Below are 18,301 nucleotides of genomic sequence, written 5' to 3' on the forward strand. Positions count from 1 at the left end.
GAACCGATGAAGATGCGATCCAGTATAATAAGTGATTTGCGACTTTTTCGAACACAAATGCACCCCGAGAACCCGTCGTCCAGCGCCAGGTCCACCTCGCCTAAAACATTCGATATATGGTTCAGGTAAGCTTTCATATCTGAGCCAGTGCCCAAAAAAACATCGATTGAAAAATGCATTTAAGATTTGTTGAACGCGCTGTGATTTCTTAGCTTCGTGAATAACGAGGAGAGTTGTTACTAACGGGATTGAATGCAAAGTCGATCAGGAAATCCAGCCCATACTCTGTAAAGTAAGGGAAACCTCTCTGTTCGAAATCCGAAACCCGATCCCCCGCCGGTGTATCTTGCCAACGATAGAAGCCTTTCTCCGATATAGACCTTTTTGCGATCTCCTCAGACGCGTCCGTGGATGCCATGGTTAATGTGATAAGTTGGCATGACGGTCGTAGGTGAGGGGTACGGCTCGATTTGACGTAGATCGCCGGACTAGGGTTCATCCATACCGAAGGAGGAGGTGAACATGTCTTCCTACGGGGGCGCTGTGCACACTTCTGTGTTTAGCAAAAATGTTATGGTGACTCCCAGTCTCCGCCCGACAAACCCTTGAAGCTAACCATATGAGTCTAATAACCTTTAGCTGTTCCCTGACTTACTTATCTCATGACCTCTTTAATCTGGAACCGAGCACGTCTTGCTGCTCATTCCCCAGTCTGGTCACATTTATCACAAGATTTGCAGCATCGCCCTCTGATCAAAACCTACTCTCTGGGGATGAATTAGAGCCATTGGTCATTATTCATAGAGCTATATGACCAGGATCTTCTCTTTCAGTGAAGGCACTCCTTATACACGCGGGTGCACGATCGCATTGCACTTTAGGCAGCTTTGAACGCAACCGGGGAAGTGGAAGAAAAGCTGGTGAAAACGTGGAATTGCTGGGCAAGATAAACAAAGAGCAGAATCACCCCCCAGAATTTCGTGGTGATCCACAGACGCGTTGTTAAGCAGACAAAGAGGCAAAAGGAAGCCTGCTAGTCATGGCGCATAACAACTCCCAATCGACCTTGTCTAGATCTTTACCATCAACTTTCGTCTCCTCTAGCGACCGATCCTCAAGCCAAGACTGGCCTCTTAACAGCGACAAAGACAATATACTAATACCAAACCCTACCGATGTTAACCGTACCTTTTGTGACGGAAAGGCAACGTAGCAAACATTCTTATACCAGACAAGCAAAGGTCCTTTAAGTCTCTGGCCAGCAGATGCATTAGATCCATACATCACTTTGACAGACGTCCCGAGCATGCCAGAGCAGCTGCCTCGCCGCGATTGGCTATACGGCAGGCCATGCTGGGAGCTGCCCCCAGACATCGCTGCTAGATCTTGCGAAGACCATGATCCTCACAGCAACAATGCCCGTGTTCACGGCCGCCGAGTTGTGTTTCGATTGCAGACCTAAGATCCAATCCAGTGCCATATCTGCCCAGATGCAGCATCTTACTCCCTGGGTGTCGGTTCAGAGATAACCAATAGCCTTGCTGTACTGGTCATGTGCTGGTCATACATCTTTTCGGTTCGACTTCTTGAGATGCAAGGTCGGGAGGTGCGATTCACCATGGATCGTCTTTGGCCCGATACGTCTCAGCGCCAAAGCGAACATGTCATCGATCTCGATCTCGAAGGCGCGTCGCCGTCGCTTATCCGGTGGCTTTGCGCGATCCTTAGTCCCAAGATAGGTTGACGAGCCAAAGATCAAGGACGCCTACCGCCATGGGCAACTTCTCTAACGACAGAGGTCAAACTTAATATCAAGGCCTTAACCCCAGCTATAGAAATCGGGTTGCCCCCGAGCTCTTCTGAAGCCACAGAACTGTTCATTGAACTATGCCGACTCTTCGATCTTGGAGCTGAGGCAACCGATGCCTCTGGCTTGTAACCGATGGCGCCCTATAAGGCGTCGTTCTTGGCCACACTTGTACTCCCTTTTTATAACTTCATGAAGCTTCAACCCCAGTTACCTCCTCCACGTCTCACCAGGCCAAAGAGAATTGGTACATTCCGCATTTCCCATGAGCAGAGCATTCGGGCGTACTTCAATGACATGCGATATTTCATGACTCTTAGCATCCATCCTCCTTCGATTGGATCTATTATATGGAGCATATTCTGGCAGCCAGACATCGATTGCAATCTAGTCAGTCCGTGGCTCGCATCTGTCTTGGATACGCTCGAGCCAGTAATCAAGCAGAAACGAGTCGAAGTCTTAGTAAAGACCTTTCTTTCCCGCCGACCTCGGGTTGCTATTTGGTGGATGGCTCTTTTCTTGCTTGGCGACATGGCTGTCCTTGACTGGATACAACAATATGCATTGAAAATAGAAGAGAAATATGCCTTCGGATCGCTATCGCCACCGGACCCAATGGTGTCTGCTTGGATAGGATCCAAACAGTCATTCTTACATTTCGAAAAGGATTCTCTTTATCCTGAACTGGATGATTTGGTGTCTAGAGCCGACCTGCTTCGCTGCCGATTCGATCTCAAGCTTCAGGATTCGGCTGGCTTGAATTTATCATGGCAGCCCCTTGGACACATACAGAAGAAGCAAGTTGAACTTGAGCTTTGGCCACAACTCGAAACCAAGTATAGCCGCAGTTATCACTCATTCGCGTGGTATGTTAATAAAATGCAGACAATCTCCGACAAGGGCTTTCGAGTTTGTACTAGGCGAAATGTGCAGAACGTTCCCGACAACCTGGAAATAGTCATCTCATCTATCGATTGCCCAGAGGACACCGGCCAATCTATCAGGGTCCGACCGTCGAAAGCTTCTACTCTCAGGATGACGTCTTTCCTGGTAGAAGACACCGCAGGTTTTCGTGATTGGGCAAATGCCAATCTGCAGGGAGAGCGTGAGAAACTGAGCTGGCTGTGCGACTGGGAAGGCGTCGATAGCATCGATGGGGTAACGATGGAGGGCGACGGGGAACCTGCTAAGCCTCCATCGTGGTTTCTTGAGGAATGGATTGGGGATAAATATTACTAGTAGGGGAGAGACTGTGAAAGTGGCGAGCGGGTACACGGTTTACTCCAGAAGCTTGGATTAAAGCTAACTATATAAGGCTAGACCTAATACTGAGATCTAAACCTAAGAGCCATAAGTGTCCATTAAAGTAAATCCCATAGCATTATCAATAATGCCTATATCTAACCACTTATAAGGCATCCAGAAAAAGCCTTCTTTTGTCATAGACTTGCCCCACGAGTTCTGAATAAGAAAGCATCCATCCTTCAGGTTATCGTCCCATCCAACGGCAAGCACAGCATGTCCTCCATCTGCCGTTTCTTTCGAGGTATCCGGTACAGGCGCCACAGCCTCATCATTTGTCGTCAGGCTCTTCTTTTGCATAAAGCTATGCACTGATGGGTATAGTCTGAAACCGAATATGATTGGGTATCCCATGTCAATGCACGTCTTCCAGCAATTTCGGTCCTTGGCGTCTGCCACCGCGTACTTGACTGCAAAGTGCTGCTTTGCAGTTGCAAATGAAACGTTGCCAGGAGGATAGCTGGCATTACATTTCTTCACAAACCGCTTGTCATTATCCGGATCAAAAGCGTAGGTATATCCCCAGTCGGCTTCTGCGATAGCTCCAAGGGAAGTGATGACTCTGATGGCCTCGCGGATGTTGGAACCGGTGTCTTGGAGCATTTCTGTAGTCGGAGGCTGCTTGGCTAGGCCGTTATAGAATTCGGGTGACGGTTCTCCAATATTCAGGCTGCCAAGCCGAGCAAGATAGTACAGATAGAGACGAGAAGTCATAAAGTCTGCCTTGTTCCGGCGTTTAAGCTCATAGCGGTAGGCAGTTGCGACGGCATTGGCGGTACAAGACCCCACGGATTCTTGATTCAATACCCATTCGGGTTTAGATATGTTGCGGTACTTGATGTTGGCGACTTTTTCCATGTTCATAGCAGACATATCGACAATTGCGTCTTTAGAGCTTGGCTTGTCTTGCGTGTAGCCCGTACCAAACCTGGTAGGCTTCAAAAAGGTGCGGCTATAGCACAAAGGGCTTCCCGACAGGTGTGAGTTCCATACCGCGTAGACGTAATTGTCGGACCAAGCTATAGCTGCTTCATTCCAGCAAAGGTAGGCATCGCTTGATCCCATAGGATAATTGTCGCTCCAAGAGTTGCTACCTTTCTCAAATTCGCATAACAGATTGCTGCTGCCGTCGTGCTTCTTGAAACAGATCCATGAATGTTGCCCATCAGGGGTGCTCATAGCACTGATACCACTATTGCCAGACTGTTTGATATTGGATTTGTCTATTGAACTCCATTGTTTAGTGCTCATATCGAGGGTCATCTGCATAACGCTGCGACAATTAAAAAAAGACCACAAGAAGAATGCAACAATCTTGCCGCCAATAACAGTCAAGGCGGGATTCGATGTAGTGCCTGCCATCGGGATCCGTGTATTGTGTGAGGTCCCGCGCCAGCTAAGGTCACCCGATGAGCTCGACAAGGAGTATGTCCACACCAAACTATCGTTGGAGTTGCAGATTACATGCAGCAAGCTATCATTGTCAACAGCTGCTGCAAGATCTCCATTCCATTCCTTGCTCCAGTCTTCTGCGACGAAAAAGGTATCTTTGTCGTCGTCATAGCGAAAGACACGGCAACCTTTGTCGTCGCCTCGTGACTTGTATGGGACAAAAGCATACAGGTCATTGTTGTAGACGACGAGAGCAGATGTGTGGCTCTGATACATGCCAGAGTCGCCGATAGGAACAAGAGTTGGCTGAGCCCACGCATCTTTGTCTGCGATCCAATAGGTAAAGCTGAAGGTAGGCCCTGGGTCGTTGGGTGAATCAATCGACTGAGTGGCCCAAGCAATGAACGCCGTGCCATTATAGTCGCATATGGCCGGCTTCCTGGATGAGGTAACAATGGAGCCTGGAATAACCAGTTGAGGATCAGACCACTCACGCATATTGTGTACTGATCTACTCAGTAATGTGGAGTTGAGAAAGTGAGATAATTAAAAGAGGAAAGACTCCTCTCCTGGATGCGATTCAAGCCTCTTATAGATGATTTAACAAGAAATTGTGTATCTACCTAGTCTTCCAGCTCAGAATCGCCTTTCAGTTAGTACCGAGGGCCGTGTTTAAGAAGGAGGCTGGCTGAATTACACTACACAGATAGATAAGCTGAACTGGCTTCAACCAATTGAACAAACGTAAGGATAACATAGCTGAAGAATGGTCATATTGAAGTCCATGGTTCGTTCTGGCCCTCTGAATTACATTCCGGCGCGGCTGAAAAAGGCCTGATAAACGTAGAATAGAGTAACGGCTTTACTCTACGTGTTCTATTATGGGGCAATCTGGTTAAATAGAACGCCTTTTATTTGCCGATATAGTTCTATGTATGGCTAGTCTAGACCGTTCCATTCTAAGCTAATATCATGCTCTTCAGCCAGCCACAAAATCAACTATCAGTATAAGAAATAATTAAGTACATTCTACTTATTTCATACTACCACTTGACTATTAAGGCGGTACTAGCTACTTAGGTCCTTATGTCGATTCTTATTAGAAGGAAAGAAAGTTATAGCTAAAATATCCCCATCGCTTAAAATTACCTCGAATCAGTATTGCGGCAAGCTGATAGCTGAGACATTATGGTCTAGATTATGCATAGCTCTTTTTTATTGCTCTTGATTGGGTAAATAAGCTGTCCCGAGGGACAAAGAAAGCTATTGAAATAAAATTTAAAGAAGAACAGGTCCAAGCCTCGTACATGTTATGAGCCGGATGTCTTGTTTACTGTTAAGACTTGTGTCTAAGCGCTCATGTCACTACGGATTGCATTCAGCATTCAGCCAACTTTGCGCCATAGCGTCTGACTTATCAGCCCACCACAGGACAATTTATTGATCCTATAAGCTTATAAAGGTTAAGTGGTCTTAACGTGGTTAGCATGTCTCAGACAGCTCCGCGGCTTAAAGATTGATTCCCCGCCTTTTCTAACAAGGGTAAAGCAGTTCTTTAGGTCTATAATCAAGTCAGGTCTTTTCTTCTTCAAGAGGCTCGTGTTCTTACAATTAACCAGGGGAGAGGAAGCAACAGTCCGGCATTTCCCATGTTTATATCGCATCTCAACCCACCTCCCCCCCCCGCTAGTGGTCTTGCCATTCAACCAGTGCCAGACCAGCATCTCACAATGGCCACCATTTGACCAACCGAGTCTCTGCTTCAAACATCTCTGTCGTCTCTCTCCGCTATGGGCCGCGTATCACGCATGGAATCTTAGCCTGGGACCAGTGCAAGCGCGGTCAAATTGAGATGGTGCTAAATGGATGCGATGCCAAGAGGTTGAGCAGTGCAGTAGAGTTTTGCGCACAGCCCTGGCCCTCGCTTGACTCCCTGTATCATCGTTTCTGGATCTCCAACAATAACGACACGCGGCTACGAAGAAAAAGATCTAAACCATAGCGAGTCACGGAGTCAATTGAGCTACAAAATATACCCAGGCAGCGAGGGCATCCAGGTCAATGACACCACATCAATACAGAAATTCAATAGACGCCTCAATTTGGTTTGTTGTGGAGCCTTCGTCTTCGAGACCAACGATCTACTAACAATCTTGAGGTGCCGTAAGTTGTACATCTAAGCCAGCGACAGAACGTTTGAGGATTATACTTCACATCCAAGTTATTTTCCCTTATATTTTAGCCTTGGCTCCCGACTCCAAAACACCGTAAGCTTCGGCCGTGAGATCTCATGAGCAAACACCATCAAAAACAACAATGCCCACATAAAGGTTTCGTCGGCAACGAAGTGTTATCGTTTTTCTTCAAGAGTTTGCTCAACGGGCATTTATTCACCTTCATAAGTGGTTAATTTGAGGCATTTGCTCAATGTACAAGACTTGACTCTCTCCAAAACCCAACAATCTCTCACGACTCTTGAGAAAGCTCATCTACACCCTTCTATTCCTGCCGTGCCTCTATCTCTTCTCTCAACACCAACACCGCTCTCTCCAAGTCCTTTATCATGGGGAACACATTGCCTCTCAATACAAAAAGCTCACTTTCCAGGCTCACTTGTCGCTGCTCCAAAGTCAGGACTTCAGGCTAGCCTCCGGGCACCTTATCTTCAGTCGGCTCTTCATCAGGCGTCCTTTCAGCATCGATCCGCTTATATTGGGCTACCGCTTCCTGCTTAACCTTTTCTAACTAATCACAGTCAATTTTCATCTATTTCACAGCAAGACTAGTGTTACCTACTACTTTAACAACGGCAGAGTCAACCCCCAGTTTCTCTTTTGCTTCTTTCAAAGCAAAATAATATTGGGCGATGTCCTCGGAAATGCCATCCAGACGAATTTATCTCTCGGAGAGCTTTTCGTCAGGGATGTTAGGCTGTTGTTGATCAATATATTGTACCGTAGTCTGATAAGGAAGAGCGTTGACTTACGAGTCTGTGGAGACCGTCGTCTTGTGCATACACACATTCTTCGCCAGTGCCAGCTGGACTGTCTTGGGGCTCGTCGGCTGAAAGGACCGGACTAGCGACTCGGTCGTCGTTGCTGATGCGTGCTGCACGCGTAGGCCGCGGGGAGGGACTGGCAGTCGGCGAGCGCTGCCGTTTTCTGCCTGAGCCTCGCCTCTTAGGAGGCATGGTAACAGAGTGTGTTTTGGGAGTAATCACGAATGAAAGTAATTGTGAGTAAAGGTGATTGCGAGTGAAAGCGATTGAGAGATGCAAAAAACAGGCAGCAATGGGGGTTTTGTAATTCTCATAGCGGCGATTCATGGCAATCAAAGTCCGATAGTGGCTTGCATGCTCTAGAGGCCATTCTGACGGGTAGCGACGTGAATGATGAGTACGTTGTGATGCTATCAAACGGGCAACCGACGAGGCGGACGATACTCAAACTTCGATGTGGACAAGACCAACCTCATGCATAGAAGACAGGGGCATGATCAGTAGCAGTTGTAGAGCGAATACGCGTGGTAAATTGTTAGCCCAGATGTACTGTGCATGTACCCAACACACCCTTGCACGGGCTTCAACGGAACAGGTCGGCACTCTCTGCTGCTTTCCGTTCACAACGGATCGCATGCCAACAACTCAACAAACACGCCCACGTCTAGAGAAAATGAATTCAACGCTTGCATCTATCATCATGAATTGACTAATTGGCTCTTGCTGTGTGCCACTCAAGATATTTGAGCGTAATGTCGTGGCCTTTCCAGTTGCGCACTTACCGGCTGGCCTCTTCCAGGGTAGGCAATTCGACAGAATTTGAATCAAGTCGTTGGGTCTGGTCATGGTGCACAAATGTGACAGATCTATATTCACATCGCATCATTGCTCCAATTGACATTTTAAGTAAAGACAGGATTCATACTGAAGAAGTTTTAGTGATGAGGTTAAATTCAACTAGTGAGTTTATCCTGTATCTGTTGTTGAACTGGTTAATTCTTCTCGAAAAATTAAAACGGCCTGCGCCTCGAGACGCTAATCAGAGCGCTAGAAGCAGAGGCCTGCAGGGGGCAGAACGTGCCCTGTTGTGTTTTCTAAGCTATCACTTCTTAGCCGCTTCCCACTTCCCGCTCAAGGCCAACGCAGCATGATATTCACGGGGAGGAAAGGACATCGCGCCATGCCGAACTTAACCATCGCAATACAAGTACATGGATGCGTCATGATGCCATCAGCCTTCTCACGCGTTCTCGCCTCTGAGCAAACAACGGCTGCTGCTGGAATCCCCGGCAAGTGATAGCGAGCTACTGATCTTGCTGGGGCGCGCAATCCAAACATCTGACGGTTGTTCGAGGCCGCAGAGTTGGGAGAGAACCCACAAGAGAGGCTTTTCTGATATGCTCTGGTTTCAGTGTCCCAAAGTGACATACAGCACGCCAGTAAATGTTCAATCAGCATGCGGGCAGCCTGTAAAGAGTCGGCATACCCGAATGCGCATATCTACGGGGCGGGCTGTGATGAAGCAAAAATTAAACATATTCATTCAGACTTAGTTAACTTAGAGGTGAGAGCATAACCAAGCTAATGAATAAGACTCGTTGTTTTGATTGGCTCTACTTTCCGAGTGTCACAAGGAGCGAGGGAGCCTTGAATGTCAGGCAGTCCGTCACACAGCGCGGAGAAGATGAACAAGACAAGAAAGGCCTCATTGATAATATGCACATAGCCAAGTCAAACCAGCATCGCGAATACCAGTATAATGGCGGACCTTGAACGTCAAACTACACAAGTCCGCACAGTCACCATCGTTGCACAGCTCAAGTCCCTCGTCGCAGAAGTCAGGTCCGAGGCCTGTAAGCTCAGCCGCCTCAAACCTGCAGACTACACATTGCCAGCGGAAATACAACAAGATGTAGAGAATATCTACACGCTTCTTGATACGAGACTCAAAGAACTCGAATCAGCTGTGGAACACGTCGTTACTGCCAACGAACTCTTGAACTTGAACTCTGCGAGGAATCCTGGCTCGACGATTGACGAGTCAGAGGCGACCCATGAGGTGTTGAACGATTCGACTCAGCAAGCGTCTGATCAAGATCAGACTACCACTTCCGACAACGAGGAACAGCCAAGTACAAGCCAGCCGGACGTTACTTCTGAGCCTCATCCTAACACAGCAACCGCATCCGCAACTCCACCCGCAACCCCATCCACAACCCAGTCAGAGGAAACATCACCAGAACCTAGACCGAAAAGCTATGCGAAAAAAATAACCTCAAACGCCGCCAAAGCAGCAGTGCACAAGCGACGAGTCAACACTCGCACCAGCGCCAGACTGAACAAGATGGCTCAGCCAGAACCGAACCTCGGCCGCTACGAGAAATACATCGACGACCGCGATGACATACCAACCTTGGAGCTACAGCAGCTGGGAGAGAATCTCGCCGCCACGATAGATGCCCTCGCCTCTGACGCTAATCAGATCCAAAAGGCCCAGGTGTCAGGTTTGGCAGAAGCAATGAAACACCGTCCGACAGATACATGGAACCTCGAACCGAGCGATGGCGGAGACGTTAACAGAAACATGATCACAGTTGATTCCGACGATATCATCAGGATTGGAATATCCAACAAAGAGCAATTCTTCCATTGGCCTGGTTTCGGGGGCTTGAACTACCGCATGACAACAAGAGAAGCAGGTCGTAAATTAGCATGCTTCGTCAACGACCCCGACCGTTCTGTTTCTCACTACGCTGGAGTCGTGAAATCCCCCCTCTGGGATCTCTGTCCTCTTCATGCAGGCAGACTCGCTGAGATCGAGGAGCTCAGAAGGGCTAATGAGCCGTACACGCACTGCGGGGAGCAATATTCGGGGACTGCGATGCACCAAGAGGATGCCAATTTTGGATCAGTGAATGTGGGATTCGCTGGGACGAGGGCGTTTCTGCTCGTCGATACAAGAGATACAAAGATGTTTGAGGATTGGGTCCGAGATACGATTCCTGATGTTCCTCCGAAAGGGAAGTGCTGTGATCAGTGGGTGCGCCATTTGGGCATCTTCTTCAGACCGGAGCAACTCGATGGAGCAGGCATACGGTTCACAATCCTTCTTCAACGAGTGGGAGATCTCATATTCACGAAACGGAATCAGTATCACCAAGTCATCAACCTTCAAAACTCATTGTCGCTCTCTAGCAACTACATCAGTGGATCAGAAACACCCACCTTCTTCGATCAAGCGAATCCTCTCCGCTGCTGTCAGACAAAATGCAGTCTTGCTTTTCTCTACTTCATAGCAGGTTTCAACGTCGAAATTGTGAATAACAAAGGGAAGAAACGAAAAGCACTTCACGACGACGACGAGGACAACTCCAAGAGTGTCAAAGTCATACGGTCTGGCGATGAACCTAAAAATGAACCACTGAGCGCGGGAGTTATCAGAGATTTCTTACGAACTGCCGCTCCAGACTTGAATATGCCACTCACTCTGGATCCCAGCGAAGTTCACCTCTATAGGATGATAGCCTGGGTGCTGAGTGACCAAGCCAAGCAGCAGATCGTCTCACTCATGCTCGGCTTTCGGACCGCGCCAACTATTATCTCCAAGAAGGCCGAACTGACTGACGAGAACCACGTGAATGCATATCTCAGGTATTTCGAACAAGTTGAGAAACAGACCATCCTCACCGAGTTCCAAGTTGAATATGCGCGATCATGTCTTGCTAAACGCACCCTCGAGATCCTCCAGGAAGAAGGTCGAGATCGAGTTACTTCAACAAATGTCGATCAAGTCGCTCAGAAACTCGGAATGGATACCAATACATACCTCAAGATGAAAGACCATTACCATACCGGAAGGGCATGGAACAAAGTCTGCGACGAATTTGACGGACTAATGCCATTTATCTTCACCTGCGCAAGATGGCCGTACAAAGTAACGGTCCGAGACTGGAGAGACCTCACGGAAGAAAGTCGCACAAAAACGATTGATCTGTTATCCTCAGTGGGGCATCAACTGGAAGAGCGATTAGACGCTGGGGATATAGTGCAGGGGATTATTTTTAGGGGTTCAGGGGAGGTTTTTGTCTGGGAATGTGTAGAGAACCCGATCTGGGATTTTCCAGCTCAGTGGTTATCTTGGACTTGCTTGGCGCCGAAAGACGGTAAACCTTGTCAAGCTTGTGAATACTGTGTGGATTTTAAGAAGGAGATGGAAGAATACAAGAGAAGATAAGAAGGGGGAGACAGGAAACAGGGCCAACGTCAGGAGATGGGTTTTGGCGCAACTTGTACTCCTGATGTACATGCTGGCAAATACATTCTGCTACTCAAGATAACCATGTTACTACGGATATTTTAACAGAAGAAGATAGCATAACTACGAGCCACGGTGATTATCTTGCGTGTTCCTTCCGGCAAGCTAGATGAGTGGCTGTCTTCTGTCTCGTTGGCCATTCGCATTTCTATTCACTGCCTCAATAGAGCTGATAGGACATTTTACAGCATCTATACACATTTGTTCAGCCTATGAATCGAAAATCAGTCGATCTCCTTTTGATCAAGATATACTCGACGCTGAACAGGTTGGAGTTGAAGCCAGAGCATGAGTGATTTTCACTTTATCTCTACAGGAGAAGAAAGAATGCATCATGGAGCTTGAAACTGATCTTCGCGGATACAAAAATGCCTGAATGATTGTTCACGTCCAGATGGGAGGTATGGATCAAATGAGAAAGAAGGGGTAGTGGTGAACGGCTGTTTGACAATCAGAACACCAGCTTCATCGACCAAGATTAGGACAAAACAAGAAAACCTTGGCCGCCAGAGACAGTTCAAGGACAGGTCTTGCCATTGGTCTGCGGGGTTGAATCTAATTGGATAGTTGTGCTTCATAATCATAAGCTGGAAGAGCTTCTTGGTCGACAAGTACGGGGAGTTTCACACACCTCCGATAGGGTAAGCCGAGCCTCGCTTGGAGTTCTTGCTCTGGTGAACTCCATGTGTCGGTACGTTCTTACCTGCAAATAGCACCTAAGTGTTCTCGTCTAATCGTGAATGCATTCAAGACCGAGTACCGTCAACACTGCTGTATGAGGAATGCCACAAGTTGCTATTGAAACTCAGTATGAATCCCTGGGCGGCTGACGTCGTGGTTGATCTCACGGCCAATATCCGAAAGGTCTGACCGGATGTTTCCACTTGTTGACACGTTTGACACACCAGAGTGCTTGGAGTCAAGCTTTAGTTGGCGTTAGCAGTAGGTATAAAGATGTGTTGAGACCATCGCAGCTTCGCAAATACTGGATGGAAGAGAGGTTGAAGATGTACTACGAGAGCTCCTTGCCTAACTACCGTTGGATAAGACCATGTAAATACTAATGCTGGATCAAATAACAGCGCTTGGTAGATCGGCACGTAGAGTAAGAGTAGGCACATAGAGGATGGGAGTGGCCTCAAACTGGTTGGCCAGGTGTCCAAGGCAATTTCTACAGACGTGAGATGTACCGGGAATATCATGAGGACTACTCACAGCTGTTTCTGGTTGAGCGGGATAGTTATCCTTAAACATAGTTTCTCGATGCAAATGTAAAAGGCGCGGATGTTTGTACACACTTATAAAGAATAAAATGTTGCTTCACAGCCAGGTCCACCGTGGGCTGACATGATGACGCAGGCTCAACGCTCTAACAAAGTTCAAGTGCCGAATTCAGCGAGGATACCATCCTACTGACGATACATGAGCTCCTTTTTCGGGGAAAGAGTCAAGTCTCCAATCTGGGAGAAGCCGTGAGCAAAGACAGCTATATGAATGGGGAGATTGTCCCGTGTTTAGGCGACAGGCTTCATTCTGATCCAATTACGCTCACCAATAAAATTCAGAGGTCTTGAATTAGGCTCATCTGACTTGAGCAGACTCAAACAGGTCCAGTCGACCTTGCGCGCGCTGCTGTCAGCATAAGGTACATAGCGACGTCGACGAATGAGTCTAGGAAGGCATATAAGGTGACGACGTTGATAGAAAACATGGACATATTGAACTTCCTGATCGCCGAACAAATCGCCGACCCGTGCTTGATGATCTACATTGTGGAAAATGTCGACTCGTCGATACACCACTTCTCCGCGGCTAGCATGACCACTGCCCGCATGGTATATCCTCCCCAACTCTTCAACAGGAGGACCATGTTTGAGACACCTAAGACAGCTCGTTGGTTGATGATTGGGTAGTTGGCAATACTGTAGAGCTGGTACTGCGGTCTCGAGGTTCGTCTGAGCAAGATGGATTGGAATGCCAATGTCGGACATTTCGAAGCGGCAGTGCTAACAGATCAGAGAAGTCGGTCTGAAATCCAGCTGAAGAATAAAACAACGGCCAAAGCCGGTGCAGATATTGTACACCGGTAGGCATTCTTCTTGTTTCTTCTTGTTGAAGCTGGTGGCGACTTAGCTGAGAAAGCGATCGGATTCACATGATTCTGTGCGTCATAAGCTTCGGGGCCAACGACGACTCGGTCAACATGTGTAAAGGGCCTAATCTAATCATGGAAGTTCGACGTTGAACCTGTGGAGACAGTCAATTTGGTATATTTGAGCGCTTTGGACTTGGAAGACGAGCAGGGTAGGCATGGAAATGAGGCGAAGGCGACTAGCTCGATGGTCTCTGGAGGATCGAAGAAGAAAGCCTGCTGATGATGATCCAGGTTAGTAAACATTCGAACCTCAAACCTAAAGATCAACTGGCGGCTTACAAAGTTCTTTACTCCAGAAAGTCTCTTCCACTGCGGCCCACGGTATGGAGACTCCATTGCTGCTATTAGAATTGCTCACATAAGGATATCAGCTTCATCGGCTGCCTCAAGAAGTCTGCGCGGTTCCTAGGCGTATTGCGCCGCTGGCGAGGCTTGTTGCAATCCAGAAACCAGACCAGGCCGGGTTTACCTCGTGTCTCTATACCATTCCAGCCAAAATGTGCGATTATTAGTGACAGAGTACGGATCGAGAAACCCTGATTGCTGATGAGAGACCAGGCGGCTGTTGGCTGCGCCGAACGTCGATGGCAGAAACCGATGAGAGCGGGGGGGGGGAGATGCAATTAAGAGGCTTTCTCGCAGATCAGTTCTCAAGAGATGCTCGTACTTAGAAACGTGCTTTCACTAGTTAAACAAGCGACGGTCGTGGCATTGCAGTTGCTCACGAGAGGAAAGCGGAAATGATTCGGGTTTCAAAGTTAGGTGACGTGGCAGGCTGATCATGTAGTCCAGCGCTGCCAACTCCAATATAGCGACATGCGAATGTGAAGTCAGCGAGGCACGATGAGAATTCATGATCGAGATAATAGGATTGTGTGGCGGAGATGATGGTCAATTTCTCAAGATCCGATCCCATCTCTCGAGGACAGTATATCTGTTCCAGTGGGTTACAGGGCTAATCCACTGGAGCTTGGTGATTCAACCAATTAGCCAACAGACCACCACTACTGGAACAAGGGAAACCACGGTCTCCGACATGGAATCTCGGTCTTCTACATTTATCAAGCGGCACATTGATCCTAAGTAACAAAAACACTGAGGTAAATTAGAATAAATTTAAGATAACTTGAATAAATTTAGGAGACCTTTACTAAGGTTAGGTTATCTTTTACTGGTGTTTTCTTGCCCGCTGGCTGTCACTGCAGATGTACAGCTCACGTGACAGGGCGCCAGTTTCGCATCACTGTCGTTAAATGATAAGATAAGAGCCCAGGTTGTCGACCCCGCCGTCGCGTTACACACCCCACCATCGCCACAACAACAACAACAGAGGGATTCATCGCCATGGCCGAAGCAACAAAAGAAACTCAGCCTCGCGCACTTCCAACCCTTTCTTCCCTTCCTAGTGTTTCTTGCCTTTCTTCCGCATCGCGATGTCATGCTTCCACCATGATAGATAATAATCGCGAGCCATCCTCATCTCCTCGAACCCTCCCCTCGACGACGTCGGCCGACTCGTCATTCCAGACCGTCTCCTCCACAGGTGAAGTCGTTGAAACTCTCCCCAAGTTGGAGCCCCAGGCCAAGCCAATCGAACTCGAGGTCAAGTTACAGCACCCAGCTGTCAAGCTCACCAAGGCTCGCTTCTTCGCCGATGATCCTTACGTCGATCGACTTCCTCAAAGCATTGTTGGGTTTTACCTGAAAAAGAACACCATCTCCGCTGATGCCCTGGTAACTGTTCCCCTCAGTATCGCGGACTTCAAGCGCTACGAAGACGACATTGCAGAATCCGTCCATAAGCGGTTTGACTACGACCCGGGAACCCAGGAGATCACCTTCCGTATGCCTACTCCGACACATGAAAAGTTCGCTGAATTGGTTGCGGATGCCATAAAGAAGAAGCTGAGCAAGCTGGATCAAGGGCATTCCAACTTCATAGCCGGTATTAGGACTGTCGGTAATGCTCGTGTTGAGCTGGAGCCTCTCAACCCAAATGCAGGAAGCGATACCGAAAGCAAGGGGCAGGAAAAAGGGCCAGATGTCCAGTTTCAGCACAAACTGACAGACACCCCTACTGTGATCCTTGAGGTGGCGTATACGCAAAAAGCAGAGGATCTACCCCAGCTTGCGCTTGAGTATATCAAAGGCTCGGGAGGAGATATCAAGGTTGTCGTTGGCCTGAGTATCAAGTCGAACAAGCAATCAACTATTTCTATCTGGAGAACCCGCTTCGAAGCCAACGAGGATGTGTATATCGACCTTGTCGTCGACTCAGACGTAAGTGTCTTTCCTTGATTACAATACTAAGGCTAATGAACCAACCCAGCCCTTCCGCACTGCTGACAAAACCCCAGTCAACGAAACCAAGAGCCTGAAGCTATATCTCGACGACTTCACATTTGACGAATTTAGCCAAGCTTCGTACAAGGATGTTGAAATCTCGATCTCGTATGGAACCCTCTGTCATTGCCTAGATGAGGCAGAAGAATGGCAGGAACGCCGCGAAGCTACCGAGGTCAAGGAGAATCGAAAGGCACGCCGCCGGGTGCGTCGTGTGATAACTCATCTTCCGCCTCCCAGCACTTCTGAGCCATCTGAGCCATCTGAGCCCTCCCAGCCTTCTGCGTCTGATGAGAGTGAGGGGGCTGATGGACTCTACCGTTCCGATGATGCCAATCAGTCAGTGCAGACTAGCCCCGACGAACACGATGGCCCGACAATGGAGACACGAGCTACCAAGAAGCAGCGCAGGCTCTGAGATGATGAACCTTGGAATTGGCTCTGCCTTGCTTGGACAACATTATGCATTGGTTGGATGTATACGGCGCTTTGGTCTTTTAGACTTGGGGGGAAAAACAGCTATTTTGTTCTTATTGTATACCCTTCTTGCAATGAAAGATGTTGGTAGAACAGACTGACCTTGATCCTAAGTGATAAAAAGTCTTAGATAAACCTAGGTAGACTTAGGAAAACTTAGTATACATTTAGAAGATCTATGACTAAGTATTTTTGGTACCTCGGTTTTGTTTCAGAAGTTTTCTTGCACCTCGCGGCGCCGTAGTTTATATCATTACTTAGAAAACAAGCATGCGTGACACCACTACTCCTTGACCAGCCAGATAACAATAATTGTATGCATTTCAGGAGAATATCAACCTTATACTTGCTTCCATCTGGTGAAAGTGAAGGCTGTCCACAGAACTTTACACGCGCAAATCTTTCCATTCTAGCAGAAGCTATCGCTGACATTGGCTTCGAGTTACAAGTACTGCCCAAACTGACCCTCCAATGGCTGGGATACAGTGTTGCCTCCAAGCAATGTTTGGGTGAGCAGATTCTCTGGGGGGAAGTACCCACAGTCTTGGAAGCATCGATTCACATTCTGTTCTCAAAGCCCTGAGCTAAATCTCTGGTATTGGGAGACAAATGACAAGGTACAAATTATGATTCCATCCACCATTGAGACGTCACCTTCTTCAGATCAACAAATGCCCACCATGATCCTTCGACAGAGTTGAACCCTTCAGATTTTGTTCGCCCTTGCCCCCTAAGAATAAATAGGTCTAGCCAGCGGCCAGCCATTCACGGAGTCCATCTGGTAGACCTGGACTTCATCGGATGTTCTGGTGCTTCTTGACCGTGTCAGATATTAAAAGGCTGAGGGGTCACTGGCCATACCAGCATCGAGAATGTCGTAAGCTGGACCTTGGCTTGTTCGAAAAATGGAGCTCGAGAGGGATATCCCAGTTCCGAGAACACTCCTCTTCACGTCACTCCTCACACTCCTTCGCTCGGATGGAGATGTCGTTAATGAGATCGAATTCCAGGTATCTCTCGGGCGGAATTTGCCTCACCTTTGGGCCAAAGACGTATGGTTGACCTTTCTTGGTGTTGAGGAACTGGGTAGATGTTAGCAAGAAGCCAAGGCATTGAGATGGGGAAGTATTGACGTACTCTTTCAAGCTACTCAGAAGCGAAACTGGCGTTGTGTAAATGTTCTTGGGACTCATCTCCAGGCTTTCGGGCTGTCAGTCTTGGAGGCCTCCGAAGAGAAACGATTTGGAGTCGGCTCTGTCGGTCTCGCCCTTGCGCTTGGCTTGGGAGACGGTCGCTCACCGACTGGGGGATTTGTCGGCGGTATATAGAGCTGTTCTTGTAGTGATGCGTGTTTGCGGAGCGACATTGAGCCCGGTAGTGACAAAGATCTTGCCAGCGATGCCAGTCACGTCCGAGTAGGAACGTCTCTTGCATCCCTGGGGCACGACGCTGTCCGGTGCAGTACCAAGTCCATAGCTGAATATCTGTTGCCTTCAGATTCAAAATGTGAAT

At 48.1% G+C, this 18,301-nt stretch overlaps 5 protein-coding genes across 5 annotated transcripts; 3 read left to right on the forward strand and 2 right to left on the reverse strand.

Moving 5' to 3' along the window:
- Positions 1-1,999: 1,999 nt before the first annotated feature.
- FSUBG_6121 (uncharacterized protein) lies at positions 2,000-3,046 on the forward strand (the record flags this gene model as incomplete). The annotated part of the gene is made up of 1 exon (XM_036684288.1): positions 2,000-3,046. One exon carries the CDS (start codon positions 2,000-2,002, stop codon positions 3,044-3,046), a length of 1,047 nt encoding a protein of 348 aa, XP_036538321.1.
- Positions 3,047-3,148: 102 nt separating this feature from the next.
- Positions 3,149-4,999, reverse strand: FSUBG_6122 (uncharacterized protein; the record flags this gene model as incomplete). Its single annotated transcript, XM_036684289.1, has 1 exon — positions 3,149-4,999. The coding sequence occupies one exon, from the start codon at positions 4,997-4,999 to the stop codon at positions 3,149-3,151; it is 1,851 nt and encodes a 616-aa protein (XP_036538322.1).
- A 2,145-nt stretch (positions 5,000-7,144) lies between these two features.
- On the reverse strand, positions 7,145-7,691 carry FSUBG_6123 (uncharacterized protein; the record flags this gene model as incomplete). Its single annotated transcript, XM_036684290.1, has 2 exons — positions 7,145-7,246; positions 7,488-7,691. 2 exons carry the CDS (start codon positions 7,689-7,691, stop codon positions 7,145-7,147), a joined length of 306 nt encoding a protein of 101 aa, XP_036538323.1.
- A 1,567-nt stretch (positions 7,692-9,258) lies between these two features.
- Positions 9,259-11,530, forward strand: FSUBG_6124 (transcription factor jumonji; the record flags this gene model as incomplete). The annotated part of the gene is made up of 2 exons (XM_036684291.1): positions 9,259-11,433; positions 11,504-11,530. The coding sequence occupies 2 exons, from the start codon at positions 9,259-9,261 to the stop codon at positions 11,528-11,530; spliced, it is 2,202 nt and encodes a 733-aa protein (XP_036538324.1).
- A 3,783-nt stretch (positions 11,531-15,313) lies between these two features.
- FSUBG_6125 (uncharacterized protein) lies at positions 15,314-16,730 on the forward strand (the record flags this gene model as incomplete). The annotated part of the gene is made up of 2 exons (XM_036684292.1): positions 15,314-16,249; positions 16,299-16,730. The coding sequence occupies 2 exons, from the start codon at positions 15,314-15,316 to the stop codon at positions 16,728-16,730; spliced, it is 1,368 nt and encodes a 455-aa protein (XP_036538325.1).
- Between the last annotated feature and the right edge of the window lie 1,571 nt (positions 16,731-18,301).

This window comes from Fusarium subglutinans (assembly GCF_013396075.1).
Source record: "Fusarium subglutinans strain NRRL 66333 chromosome Unknown NRRL66333_c0000062, whole genome shotgun sequence".
NCBI lineage: Eukaryota > Fungi > Ascomycota > Sordariomycetes > Hypocreales > Nectriaceae > Fusarium > Fusarium subglutinans.